General features: G+C 33.7%; 1 protein-coding gene across 2 annotated transcripts in view; it reads left to right on the top strand.

Annotated features, from left to right (window-relative positions):
- Positions 1-15,589, top strand: part of Rho-6 (serine protease rhomboid 6) — a 136,345-nt gene that overhangs the window by 115,889 nt on the left and 4,867 nt on the right. For both annotated transcript variants that reach the window (XM_077409696.1, XM_077409695.1), the window contains one exon: positions 5,554-5,819. In XM_077409696.1, the coding sequence (XP_077265822.1) occupies positions 5,562-5,819 (258 nt within the window). In that variant the 5' untranslated portion in view covers positions 5,554-5,561. The remainder of the gene's footprint in view (positions 1-5,553; positions 5,820-15,589) is intronic.

Raw genomic sequence — 15,589 nt, 5'->3', positions numbered from 1 at the left:
AAAAAAACACTTTATGTATAAAAAGAAATTTATAGAAAAATTGAAAAATTTAAGATTAAAATTTGACGTACGCAATTTTGATATTTCCGAGAGAGACCTATGAAAATGTTATATATACGATACACAATGATAATAGTACACGAAGAGAATTTTCTCTGAAAATTTACCCTGAAATCATGGTAGTTGTGGGATAACATGTACCACCAAGAATTTTATGCGAACTATTCTGATTAATATCTACCGCATAATAAAAAATATTAATATTTATTACATTAAAATATAAAATATGTTTAATTAATTTTACTAAAATATATCTAGTTCAATAATTTTTTAAAATTTACCAATCTGCTTGGTAATTTTTATCACGTTGTTCGTAAAATGTCTTTTGTATATTTTGAAAATTTCTTGGCTGCCAAGTTGTTTTAAGTTTGTAGTGAATTTAAGTGTAAAATATAACAAAAAATTCTCTCCGTGTGTAATAGATAATAATCTATCGTTTTATTAGTGAAATGCTCTGCTGAAAGAACGAATAATTCGGTGCTTTAATAACATTTAATAAAGAATTATGGACAATCTTTTTGACATCGTACAACGATATTACCACAGATTTAGATTTATACTTATTATCACTTGGGTATAACCACAGAAAAAACGTGCGCGCGAGTTAGCCAGAAATTACATCAGCTTTTTACGTGGGCGAGTTAATCCAAGACAATAATGCGAGAAGCTAATAATACCCTTGCCAGAAGCGGCATATAATGCAGCTGGCTCGAGCAGTCGAGCAGCGACCCCGCCGTACGGAAGAAAAGAAGATAACACGAAGAGAGAAGACGCGACTGTTTCATACCAAAGATTTTGTGTACGATCTTGTAACGAAGGGATACCAAGTCTATAAACTAAGAGAGAGAAATGATTTCCATAAATATTATTTATATATTACAATTAAGTTTTAAGGAGATTACTTAAAAGAAAAAAGAAATAATTATTTATCTTACTATAATTAAAAGTTATTTAAACGAGCTGAATATGAACTCAAAGTATGGAGAGCGTTATGTGAAAAAGCAATGGGGCCTCAAGAGGAGCATTCTAGAGTTAATGAGCGTCAACGAGCTTGCAGGCATTTATGTTGCGGCGCGAACTTCGTGAATGCAGTTATGCATTATTCGCTCGACATCGAGCGTGGACGTTACACGCGGCGCATTCGGGATTGCGGTACACCGACAAGTGAATCTGTTCGAGAGATATTAGAAAAGCGAAATAGCAGTGATATAAGAGACAAATAAGAGAGTGATATACGCTCGCCGACTAGACCGCCGCGAAAAGCGGAGGCCGAGAGAACTTGTGGGCTCCTCCTGCTTTTCCGAGGGGCTCGCTTCTCATGATCTCTTTGTCCGACCGCCAATGCTCTTTGTTCGGCTCGTGTTTTCGGGTCACCCTAGAATTTGCCGCTGAATTGTTGGCTCGCCGAGTTTCGGTCCCGGTGTGCCACACCGCGAAACCGGTGGATACCCACGAAAACCATGCAGCGATTTCGGTGTGACGCTGCTCTCCCCGTTGGTGCGCCGTTCTTCGGTCGTTTCGGTCCAGAACGCGTGAGATCGAGTTTTAAGCCGGCCCAGGCTATGGGAGTAGTTGACTAGGTGGCTTTAGTTTGATTGCGGAATACAGTTCCGAAGAATTAATCCTAGCGGATACAACCATTATTCTGGTAACTGGTAAATACTCTCTTTATATATGATTTATATTATATTGTTCTTAGTATGAGCATACTCTGTATAATTACATACATTGTTGGAAAATTTGTGTTAAATATAACATAAATCACATGTCCGAAACGGTCCACTCAAATTGTTGTATTAATTTAACATAATATGGTTGTGTGTTAAATGGTAACACCGATTATGTTAAAATATTTCAACAGAAAGGAAATGTAATTCTGATCGTAATTTGAAGTTAATTATGTGTACAATTAACATAATTTTTATGTTGAAGTTAAGATTATAAGATAAAATCAACACTGTTTTTCTGTAAATTTTAACACATTTAATAAATACGTTCAAATTGTGTTATTTTGACATATTTTTTGAATTATTTTAATAATTTTATTATTTTAAAGTTAAGTTCAATTAACTTGAATTAATATAACAGGCATATGTTAAATCTACACATATATGTGTTGATTATTTTATACAAAAATTTTAACAAGGGCTTTTTTAAACAAATCTACAAAAATTTTTCAACAGTGTAAAGTTATTTCAATTATTTAAAATTATTTAAAAAGGAGTGAAAATCGGATATGGATTGCAATTATTATATTTATGTTTATTGTTCAAAAATCTAATATATGCGAATTTTATATGCATGGTATGGCATACGTGTATTATCTAAAAGTGTCGCCGGTGGGCTGGAAAAATAATTATCGAACAATAAAATATGCTGTTAATAATAAAAAAATTAACTCCTAAACCACTGTCTAATCGAAGCGTTGATGAGATAACGCTGGCGTGAAATTAATCAATGTACATTAAAGTACGAGGCCGCGCTGTTTGTAATTGTACGCGACCAATCATATATATAGAAACGCTCATCGTCATAGGTATTATTTATAGCCGATACCACGTTCCATTGGCGCCTTTATGTGCTTGATATTTTTTACGATCCGCGTCTTGATTTAAGGGGGCAAGTCGCGACAGTTGAAACAGAACGTAGTGGCTACTGTCAGTGGCTCGGTCTCTCAAGATCGAGATATCTCTGTTAACAAGGTCCCTCTTGTCATTTAACGATCATGAGATCTCAATGGATTCGAACTGTTCTGTTACTAATGGTGATTCAATTGCACTGTGAAACTCTGCTAGCCGCAAGAGGCGCGCTCCAATCTCCAATATCACAAACGAAGCATAAGAAACACTTGGATGACGCGGCCGACGTAGACAGTTTGGAACGATACTCGGACCCTAATACGTCACCGTATGTAATCACAGCACCACGACGCAAGCCTCAAACATCGAGTAATTCGCATAAACGTCAATTACACTCGAATGACGCGTCCGATCTGGATAACTCAGGCCAATATGAGGACTCTCTTTCATTATCAAAAGAAAAGTATAAGAAACATTCGGATGACGCGGCCGATCTGAACACTTTGAGACATCATACGGATTCGTCACCGTACGTAATAACAGCGCCAAATCGCAAGCCTCAAACATCAAGCAAGTCACATAGTCGTCAGGTACATTTAAATGACGCGGCCGATCAGAACAGTTTCAGACGTAATGCGGATCCGTCACCGTATGTGATAACAGTGCCAAATCGCAAGCCTCAAACATCAAGCAAATCACGTAGACGTCAAGTACATTCAGATGACGCGGCCGATCATGATAGTTTAGGACTATATGCAAATCCTGTTTCGTCACCGTACGTAATAACAGTTCCGAATCATAAGCCCCAAACATTGTCAAGTAAACCGCATAAACACCAAGTACATTTGGATGGCGCGGTCGATCTGGACAGTTCGGGACTATATGCGGATCATATTCCGTCACGGTACATAATAACATCACCAAATCATAAGCCCCATATACCGTCAAGCAATTCGCATGGACACCAAGTACATTCGGTTGACGCGGCCAATCTGGACAATTCAAGGCGATATATAATCACAGCTCCGGATCGCACCCCTCAGTCAAAGCGGAGGATGTACCATTCGAATGTACCAGTCGAATATTCAAATAACGTACGAGAAGAATATTCGGACGACGCACCGGTTCAATATTCGGATGCAATGCTTTCTTCTACCTATGTGGACTCTGTGCAGCCAGCCCGAAGATCGAATACTCTGCTAAAAGTTGCAAACGTCGGTATTAAGGGTTTAAATGCTATACCAAAAATCTTGTTAGACGACGATGATGATAAACCGAAACGTTCTCATCACGAGGAAGTTGAAACAATTATCAAATGTCCTCAAGGGACAGAGTTAGTGGGCGATTATTGTAAAGTAATTTTCGATCATCTTGATAATAGCGAAGGCGTCGAAATAAAAAAATTTGTAACAAAATCTGATGATGTTTATATGGACGATTATTAGAGAGTGTTTTTATAATATATATTATATAAATGAAATACGCTGTATATATAGGAGAAGGGCAATCATGGTAAAGCCATCAAGAATTGTTCAACTGGAAAATTAACTGTAGAGACATTGATATTATCTAATTATAGAAGTAATTAACTGATAATAAATTAGCCAAGTTAATTGTGTTGATATATATTACATATATATATATATATATATATATATATATATATATATATATTTTAATATGTTATATATATATATTTTTTTAAATATATTATATATATTAATATGTGACAACGTTGGTAATTATTGTGCACATTAAACGTTAATTTTTGTTGTATTTTATCCTGTAATAAAAAATTATATTATTACTTTTGAACCTATATATATGTTTCTTTAATATTACTAAAATTAAAATTATATTTTAAAATTTTATTATTTTTAAGTTTATTCAAAAATTAGAATATTTAATGACGAAAACAGATTAATTCATTATATTTAGATACTATATTACATTTTTTGTTAAAAATATTAATGCAGACAATTTATCCACCAAACAAATACTGCATAAGTTTCATACTTAATATTCTGGCAAATAAATAAAAAGCTTTTTTATATACGAGATTACTTTTTTATTTAAAATATAAAATAGTAATTTGGCAATAGAAATTATCTTTATTTAATAATCCAGATTTTACAAATTTTTTCCTTTTTTGGTCTAATATTAAAACTGCTCAGTTCCCGCATTACTCCGTTTACGCGACACTCCATACATGACAAATTCCGAACACGAAGTATCATTTTGAGATTAACCTGTACTCGTAAACGTATATGCAGGCTTACAAATTGCGCCGTTCTGTAAATTGCTTCACGAAACACGTCTTTCGCACCATTATAGGATTTGCGGCTGAATTATAGAGGCAGGCTTCCGCATGGTAGAAGCCGACGAAAGCCGACGATATCTGCGAACTAAACTGCCGAAAGGCGACTTCATTGCAGTGGCGAGAGCTGCTGAAGCCAGAATCGTAATTGGGATTGTCGGACTACTCGTCACGGCTCAGTGATTGTCGTTAGATGAAAATTTTTTTTTATAAAAACGGAGTTTCTCGTAAAGTTGTTCGATTGAACTTTTATTTTCTCGACTTCTAATAGATACTTCCGCTTTCTTCCTTCCTTTCTTTTTCTCGTTTTCAGATAAATAACACGTGTAATGTACTTCGATCCTTTATTCTATTACGGATATTCTTTAACACGCAAAATGTAGCTTTAAAAGTTATTAAATTAAATCAATATTAAATTAATTGTTACTATGTTACAAATAGTTTTCTTATTAGGAAGCTTTTAAACGAATCGTTAAACAAGCATTTAAGATTTAAATTTTCTTATTGTACTTTGCGTTTAATCTTTATAATGCATTGGATATTGCACTTAAAAAGTGTTTATAATAATCGTAACTTTTTTTTTTCTATTTGTTTAAGATACCGAAATGGACGCCGAGGCAGCGTTGCTGGAAAACTCGCCGACTTTGTCGACGATCTCGTCGGATTCTACGGATGCGACGTACTCGCCTGGACCCGGTTCGCCCTATTGCCCGGAATCGCCAATCATCGTCACATCCTCCTATAAAAAAAAACGTGACGATGAAGTCACGCCCAGACCAACGCCCAGATATCCACTGCCATCCAGGAAGCCGAGCTTCCGGATACGACCGCCCTACCTCATGATCTGCATCAGTATCATCGAGGTGAGTTATAAATGCCGATTACGAAATACCGTGACAATTACTTACTTGGAACACTGTTATATAATTGTAATAATATCTTAAATAAAAGAGCAATTCTCTTTCTAAAAGCTACGAAAGAAATAATTAAAAATGATAACAAGTGTAATTTTTTCTTTGACATACTATTATTAATAAGACATCTGTTTGTGATTTAGTCTTGCGATTATTTTTAATATTAGATATCATTTAAAGATAAATACTAGGAGATATATTTGCACAAAATGCAGTAACTAAATCAAAATATTTAGCTATAATTTTATTATGATATATTTTTTTAATCATCATTTAATAGCAGTAATAATTCATAAAAATTGTTATATCTCTTCTTCGCGCTCTTCATTATTTTCCGTCATGTTTTTTATATTCGTTTTTTATTACTCAACTAAATGCTGCTCCATCTGGATAAAATTCTCTCGTTGTAAAACGCGGAACATACTGCAGATATTCGAACGAATGTAAGCGAAGTAGAAAGGAACGGTTGTAAAACGCTGTGCGTAAGCTCCAAGATTTCTCATTAACAGAACCAGCGTGTCGTGTTCAGTTCTCGAGAGCAAGGGCGAGCGAAAAGCGCGGTGGGATTCCTTTCCAATTATACGCGCGAACTCGTCGGCGAATACTCGAACGATATTCCGAGATAGGTACCTGATGACGAAAACTTAAAAAAAAAAAAAAGTGGAAGCTCTTTATGGCTCTTTTTCGCTCGATAATAATCTCGAGAACTTCGTCTCGTGCTTTAGTCGGAAAGTGAATAAGCAGCGAGGGGTACGCGTAATAAAAATTTGCAAATTTAAAACCGCGAAGTTACGCCGCAATTTCTTACTCGTTTACCACGGAGCACGACGAAAGTTAATCACTTAGCCGCGCTTTCTTTTAACTCGTTGTACGAGTCGTCGCAGAGCGAGATCAAAGTAAATGCTCGCCGCAGATGTTTAACAGTTTAAGTTCATTGTGCAAAAGACGGTAAAAAGCATGAAGAGATATGAGGCAATTAAGTATATGAAAATTAAGTATAAATACATTTGCCATATTTACGCAATCTTATGAAAAGTTTACAGTTTATAATTTATTATACTTTATAGTACGAATTTTATATCTATATATAGATACACATGTCATCTTTAATTTTAATTATTATTGTCAAAGCAGTTACACATGTGTTGCAATTATTTTTATTATTATAAAGAAAACTCATTTAATTTTTTCATAAAAATTATAATTTTAAAAATAGTATAATCCTTTAGGTTAATAATAATTAATTAGGATCGTTAAACGCGTAATTACGTAAATGTTATTTGAAAAAGAAGGTTTAAAATAGCAGTTTCTAAATCAACGTACTGCTTTGAAAAAATCGTCAAGCTTGAATTTTATCTTATAAAGCTAAAGTCGGCGAAAAATTTAATTAATATTAATACACGATATCTCTCTCTATGATATATATAGATTAAATTGCGTTATGAACAATTTATATAACAATATAGCAACTCGAAATAAATAAATATTTCATGCAAAAAACTGTAATTTTTTAGAATGTGATAGTTATTAATAATTTAGACAATATCAACTTTAGTGTACAAAATTGATTCTCATTTATAACTTCTCGATGAAAGATCTAGAGAAAGTTAGATCTGCATTTGGTATTATAACCGTTATTAAATATATTAAAAGATATATATATTTAATATATTTATTCACAGTGTGTGTAAAAAGATAAAAGATGGTACAAAGTGTGCGAGAAAGAAGAAAATAGACATACAGTGAATCACAAAAGTTTTCGTATAAAAGATCAAATCTTTTTTTTTTAAGAAATCATTTTTTTGCACATATATTTTAAGATATATGAGATTGGATGTTTAAGTTGAAAAAAAGAGGTTGAACATATATATCTTGTTTTCTAATTATGTCATATTATTAAATTCTATTTTTGATTTTACTCCGATAAAAGTTTGGGAAGAGGAGAATACTTAAACTATACACTGTCTTATAAATTAAATTGCACACGCTATAAATTATAAAATAATAATAAAAATAATAAAATGTTGATAAAAACGATAGTTCATACAAATAATGAAAATGTTAAGGAAAACTAAAGCTTGGTTTCCTTGGATTAAGAATTAAGGACCAAGAATTATAAAATAATATTTTTGTGATTTACCGTGCTTAAAAGAGAATTTAGAGTTAGTTTCGTAATATAAAATAAAATTATGACTATTAGATTTTAAAGTGTGTATACGGTGGAAAAAATTAGTTACATTGGCGAAGAAATTTTGCATACACGTGCGTGGCAAAAAAACGTTAAAAATATTAAATGTTAACTAAATGATCGTAAAATGAAAAGCGTACCGTGGAAAGGCGATTTTTAAAGTGGCTCAGTGAGCGATCTAGAGAGAAAGAGATAGAATATTAACGCGCTCTCGAGCTTAATGAAACGCTCAAAAAGTAGCGTTGTGCTACTCGAAAAAAGTTGATATTTCCATATGGCATATAATAATGTCCGAACCTGGGCATTTTACGGTCGGAAAAATTATACCTGCAAACCGAGAAATGCTCGCTAAAGTGTATAAACCTAAAGCCGCGGAATTAAAGGCGCCAATAATTCACGGCCGCAGTCCGTGAATTTCAACTTTATCGCGGCAGTATTGTCTGGTGAAAACTCGTTGTTGCAAGTGGGAGATAATTTGTAATATATGGGACAACGCGTATAAACACACGCGCGCACGCCTGGAGAATGCGCGGTACGCTTCGTGTATAATACTAAGGGTGCGGAAGCGGAGAACATCGGCGGCGTTTTGGACGATAAAAAGAAACGAGCCGTTATATTTATCGCTCCGGCGCGTATCGCTCCTGCAAATCGTTCCTCGAAATTTAAGAAACTTTACATTCGAACGGAGAAACACAGCAGAATGCGTATAAGGGCAAGAAGCGGAATATGATACGGCCATTTCGTTTCTGATCTTATAGCGAGATCTGATGTGTGGCGGGATCTTAAAATAGATATAACTGATAAAATAAAATGATGTTTACGAATAGAGAAAATTTTATGTGTGTATATGCGCATTCCGATGATGGAAAGAAAAATACTTAAATATTTCTGCAATGTGTATCTAAAATGTTTATATATGCTTTTTCAAAGAAATCGACAATTTTTTATTCTTAATTTAGAGTAATTCTTATTCTATTTTGTTGCCAGAAAAATTTAACATTAAATAATATAATTATATGATTGCATAATTATATTGATTAATAATACGGAGTTACACGGTAGAACGATAGCTGTTGGGAGTATCATACTCATGCTTCTGATTCTATAATGATGTGGTAGAGCGTTAATTTGTGCTTCAAATGCATAAACTTAAAACTACGAAGTTAAATGCATTTCTAATTCGCGGAGAAACTCCGTTTCTGCCTTTAAACATAGCAATGCCACCATGCATTGTTAAAAGAGGATGGCATGAAGTAGAACGAAAATCGAGGGTGTTAACGTGCAACGATCTCCAAGTGAGAGGAGGAATGAGGAAGAGAGCGAATTCCACCTTTGAAACGTTCTCCAGATCACCGGAAATAGATGTTCCGGGTCGCGATTAACGCGATAAGCGGTATGAACGGTGCCCGTATATAATGTTGAATTTTGGACTTATCAGATCAAAATAAAAAAGCTTGAGGAAATTATTCTTTGGAAAGAAAAACAGGTCATGAAACATATTGCACTTTATTCTTGAAATATTAATATAAATGTACTCGAAATACATAAAATAAACGAAAAATTAGATCAATATATTACTAGAAATATTACATTACAGTTGTAGCACGAAATACGACTATACATACATACATACATATAATCCGTAGTCCGCGACGAAATCAAAGAGTGACATTTAAAAATAAATGCATTTAAATATAAATCAACCCTTTTGTGTAATGAAAATTATAGAAATATAGTAACCCTTGACATGCTCATATCCTGTAGAAGTTAATTGTCTCCCAGGGTTTTCTATTTCTGAATGATTTGCGTTTCTGCTTTGATATTTCCCAAGAATACATGCAATGAAGCATAGTTGTTGCATGTACAAAATGCCACATAATAAATCAAATTTTAATAATAGGTTCTCTGATAGATTCAATTAATTAAACTTGGAATAAGTGTTATTAAAATATAGTTCACTCTTGAAATAATTAACTCTGATATATGATTTAATTCAACTTTCCTATGGTTTAATTTGAAACAAATTTTTTATTTTTGGATTTATCATGTAATCTGTCATTATTACTTAATTTGTATTTCGACTCAACTGTTTTTATTTCGACCCAATTTGCACAAGAACGATGTAAAGCATGATTTGATATAGAATCATCAAATTATTGTAAGATAAGCACGGACGCCGTTAGCAGGAGGACGAGGGAGACGCGTCCCTCAATATATACGCAAATATATGATAATTTTGAATAAATTAAAGTAATGTTTATATTCTCTCTCTTTCTCTCTCTATTTCGTTCATTCTTTCTTTCTGTTTCCTTTTCAAAATAAATAATCAGATTCCATGGCGATGAAATTTTAAATTGTATTTCTTTTATGTTTTATTTATGCATTTATTTATTTATGTCTTTTTAGTTTCCAGAGTTGTCGCCCTAAATTTATAGCTAACGGCGCCAGTGAGGTAAAGGTTATATTCATCGTGATATCTTGGATTCATGCGATTCTACGTATATGGAACAAAGTCCTCTTTACGTTTAACTTTAAGCGATACAAGTCTCTCGCACTTGTGGAAGGTATATTGAGGTTTAACTTGGAACCTGTCTCTCGCGTTCCGTCACTTTACTATACTCTTTGAGTAGACGATGGCTGAAACTCGTAAAACGTTCTCTGTGATTTACGTACTGTCTTCTGGCAGATAATAGCAATCATTTTAGATAGTATCACGTTGAGCAGTAAATTCAGTTTTAAATTTTTTAGTGAATTGTTGATATCGTTTTAATCGCAAATTACATCTACTATTTGAAAAGAAAATAGCAAAAAAAAAGAGATAAAGAAGGTTACAGATTGCACATTATTTTTTTACGTAATTGAGTCTTGAATTTTGTTTTTTTTTTTTAGAAATCTTGTGATCTTTGAAATTTCTTCAACTTGATAAATAATTAATTGCAAGACATATAAAATTCTTTACATACGTAATATATTAGAACAAAAATTTATGTATGTGTGAATACCTACAAGAGTAAAGTTTTGCTTTAATTTTCCTTTTTATTCTGAATGTTATGACGAAGAGGAAGGCACATTTCACTCAGATTTTGTTTGTATCATGAGTGGAGTCGTAAAATCGCGAGTTCCATGTGCTAGACAATTTTCGTCGCGCGATATATTTCGACATACCATGAATATCGATATTGCACCGCTTTACGCGAATATTACACGATATTACGTTCTTCTTTTCTCACGCCTTAGGAAAATGAAATTCCTACGTTGTAGGGTGCAGACGCCTCTATAATTACGAACTACCAACCGGAGCTCTGTATGCGCGTTTATATACAAACACGCACATACACATACACATACATATACACCAATTATCCGGGTTGCTGCAAACATTTGCTTAGAATTCAGAATTAGAGCCACAGTATTGGACGAAATCACTGACTGTGATCGCGACGGGCTGGCACATGGCGCCGCGCTTGACAGTAACCGTCCGGATGTTCGCTCTCGCTCAAATAATTCTCTTTCATTGTCATTTGTAAGATGGAATGAGAGATAATCGAGATATTTAGATAACTGGAATAATGCAGCAATCAATTCAATGTAAAAATGAATAGTTATCATTTCTTTAAAACTTTATTAATAATTGCTATTTAAATATCTTTGTCAAATATGTTATATATGTTTATTTTATTACAGTTGATAATTTTAGAGAAGCGTTATATCAGATAATTCCAATTCGCTATACTAGACTATATTGCTTCCTCATAGAGAAAGCTTTGTTTTCGTAAAAAAAAATTTTTGTTTTGTTTTTCTGAATGTGGGTAGAATGTTCTAAAACGTCGAAAAATTGCAGTTTTACAAAATGTCTATATGTATGTGTGTGTGTGTGTGTATGTATGTATGTGCCAAATTTACCGAAATTTCTATGACTCCAGAACTAATCAACTAAATCTTAACGAATTATATATGAAATAGGGGTATATAGAAAAAACTGATGAATATAATAGAATTAATAAAAATTGCTAATAATCAAGGGGTTCTTTTTTAATAAAATTTTGAATTTGCAGAAATGTTTGTTTATGCTTTAATTTCCGCAAATTTGGAGATATCGATCTATTTCTAATTTTATTATATTTTTCAGTTTTTTTTTTACCCCTATATTTCATATATAATTCGTTAAGATTTGGTTGATTAGTTCTGGAGTTATAGAAATTTCGGTAAAGTTGCTCTAACTTCCGCAAATATTGAGATATCGGGTTGTTTTCTTAAATTGATTTTTGCTTAAAAAGTGTATAAGATGTACATGTAATTTCACATAATGTATCATTAAAATAAAGTTGTTTTGAATTTTGCGAGGGTCGGTGAAAGGGTCAGTTTAAAGATAGTTAGAACATCTCAAGTCTCAATAATAGAAACCTCAAAATGATGTTTTAGGATAATAAAAAAGTGTGCAAGTAAAAATTTGCACATTTTTGAGATATCGAGTAATTATATCGAGTAATTTAGTGAAGTTTGAAACCTTACGTTAAAAAACAAAGTTTTTAAGTGTGCAAGTAGAACCCTTTGCTCACAAAGCTTCCTCTATATGAGGAAGCCAAAAAAATAAATACTAATAATTATACATTAAATAAAATAAAAGTTTCCTCAAGAAGCTTTATAAGGGAAATAAAATAGGAGCAATGGTAGCGAGCTGTAATAATGAGGAAGCAATGTGCAAGTTTGTAATTTGCACCCTTTTTTGTTTAGCAATACATAGTTCTTGTTCTATATACATATATACTAGCATGCCCCGCCGGGCTTCGCCCCGGAGAACATGTGTATTAAGACACGCAAATAGTCTCTCTTTCTCTCTTTCTCTCTCTCTCTCTCTCTCTCTCTCTCTCTCTCTCTCTCTCTCTCTCTCTCTCTCTCTCTCCCTCTCTCCCTCTCTCCATATGCATTACTCTCATACGCGTAGCTTTTGCCATTTTTTAATTTTTAACCCTTAAAGCGCACATGGGGTGTAGGATACCCTACTCCAAACCTTGTGTTCTGATAAGTCCCATTAAAATGTCTTTTTCAATAATTTTTTAAACAATGTTAATTTTAAGAAATTGCTATAACTTTTGTTTATCCTTAAAATACATGACTCTAACTTCATTCAGAAATTTTTATGCAATAAAATAGTCAATAGCGTCGTTACAGTACATACTTAAGGAGGCTCTTACCCGGCTGCTCTAATCAATGTAGCAACCGAAAAATTATCATTAATAATTGGTTATAAAATTATCGGAAAATTAAATAAAAAAATAAATAATGATTTTTACATAGTTCTATTAGTGTAAATATTAAAATTTATACAATAAGTCAGTTGACTACGTCAGTGCTAAAGAGCAGAATAATAACATGCGCGTGTTACAACGTCGTCTGCAGCAGTCTGTAGCTAAAGTGAGGTGTAGCCGTGTAGCGTTGTAGCGATCGATGCGATGAAGAGATGGAGCCAAAAGAAAGATATAACTTGAGAATGCTGAGAGGGAAAATGAAAGGAAAATTCTCGAAAATAAAGGTTGTCAATGTGCGAGAGAATAATTATGCCGCTACCATACAGCGTGGAGAAAAGACATGTGCAAGTGAGGTTAGAAACTTTGCGCGATTTTGACACTCGGAAGATCATTCGCCTAACCTGTCGTACGTCATATTAAAACTACAATATCTTTTATAACTCATCGTCAACACCAAGTTTTCTTCTTATCATTAGAAAGATTATTATTTTAACTACAATTCTTTAGTTTTTTGTTTACCTAGCTCGCAAACTTGCCAAGAAAATACATCACTTCCGGTAAAAATTTTAGTGTTTACCATATGCCCTGTGTTAAAAATGCGAATTTCAATACTGATATTTTTAAAATTTTTATCGTCAACCTATGCTAAAGTTTTGGGCATCGGTTCGTTGTGGTTCACTTTACAACATAATTTAATTTCATAAAGATCTGTAGTTTTATGATCGAGGTAAGAGCCTCCTTAAAGACACTGGGGTATCTCATACCCTTAGTGCGCTTTACGTAATTTTTCGGAGGTGTGCGCTTTAAGGGTTAATATATTACAAATTTATATTTCGGAAATAAAGAATTTTTGCATATAATATGCCATACCTCAATTTTGTGTCAATACCGCCGGCATTAGCATTACCCAAGATGTACCACGTAGAGGTTGCCTGGTCGGATTTACACCTCTTGTGTGCGTGCGTGCGTGCGTGCGTGCGTGCGTGCGTGCGTGCGTGCGTGCGTGTGTGTGTGTGTGTGTGTGTGTGTGTGTGTGTGTGTGTGTGTGTGTGTGTGTGTGTGTGTGTGTGTGTGTGTGTGTGTGTGTGTGTGTGTGTGTGTGTGTGTGTGTGTGTGTGTGTGTGTGTGTGTGTGTGTGCGTGCGTGCGTGTGTGTGTGTGTGTGTGTGTGTGTGTGTATAAAGAATAAATACGGGGTCAAAAAATAACACCACAGGAAGATTCGATCAATTATTTTCCGAAAGCGACTTTTGATATTGATTAATTGATTAATATTTAACATGTGAATTTAACAACTTATTATTTAGTCTCGAAAATTCTACCCGTTTTATGTAAAATTCTTTACTATTATAATAAAAAAACAGTTTGTAGCCTTTTTTTATTTGCTATGATCTCGGTAACAAAAAATTATACATTTTATAGTTTTCCTTGGGAAATTCTATCCCTATTTCATATACTTTTAGTAAAAATTCGGTCAATTATTTCTCGAAAAATTAGAAAAATTAAAAAAACCGGTTTCCAGAAAATCGGTAACAAAAAACTATACACTACTTCTACACTCCCCGGGAAATTCTACCCCTATTTCATATACTTTTAATAAAAATTCGATCAAATGATTTTTAATTAGAAAAACTTCTGATACCGGTTTCCAAAAAAATCGATATTAAAAGTATATGAAATTTAATAAAAATTCGGTCAAATGGTTTTTAATTTCAAAAATTACAGTACCGGCTTCCAAAGAGATCGGTAACAAAAAATTATACACTTTATTATGGCACTCCCCGGAAAATTCAACCCCTGTTTTATATACAATTCTTTGAAATTCCGTCAATTATTTACCGAAAAATTGAAGAAATTAGAAAAACCGGTTTCCAGAAGATCGGTAACGAAAAACTATACACCCTATAGCACTCCCCGGGAAATTCTACCCCTATTTCATATACGTTTGGTAAAAATTCGGTCCATTGGTTTCCGAGATCATAGCAAACAAAAAAAAATGCAAACCCTGTTGCTTTATAATAATCTAGTGACGAGGTCAATCTCATTCAGTTCTGCGGCAGACATGTCGTCGAATTGAAATTGGGACGACGGAGCGTACGTGTGACATGAGACGATCATTTGTTGCAAAGTGAACACTGGATTTTAACATCCGGGAGATACTGTCCAAGGTGGAGGACATAAAAGCGCATTAAGCACGAACAGGGGCACCAAAACCTAGACGGGCTCGTAAAAACCGGGAAATCAGAATAGATAGCCGGAGAGGTATCAAGCTCTCCCGAAAGA

This window comes from Temnothorax americanus, unplaced genomic scaffold (genome assembly GCF_048541705.1).
Source record: "Temnothorax americanus isolate GAGA-0224 unplaced genomic scaffold, ASM4854170v1 Scaffold27, whole genome shotgun sequence".
NCBI lineage: Eukaryota > Metazoa > Arthropoda > Insecta > Hymenoptera > Formicidae > Temnothorax > Temnothorax americanus.
Note: the sequence above shows the minus strand (reverse complement) of the source record. Positions and strands in the feature narration are given on the sequence as shown.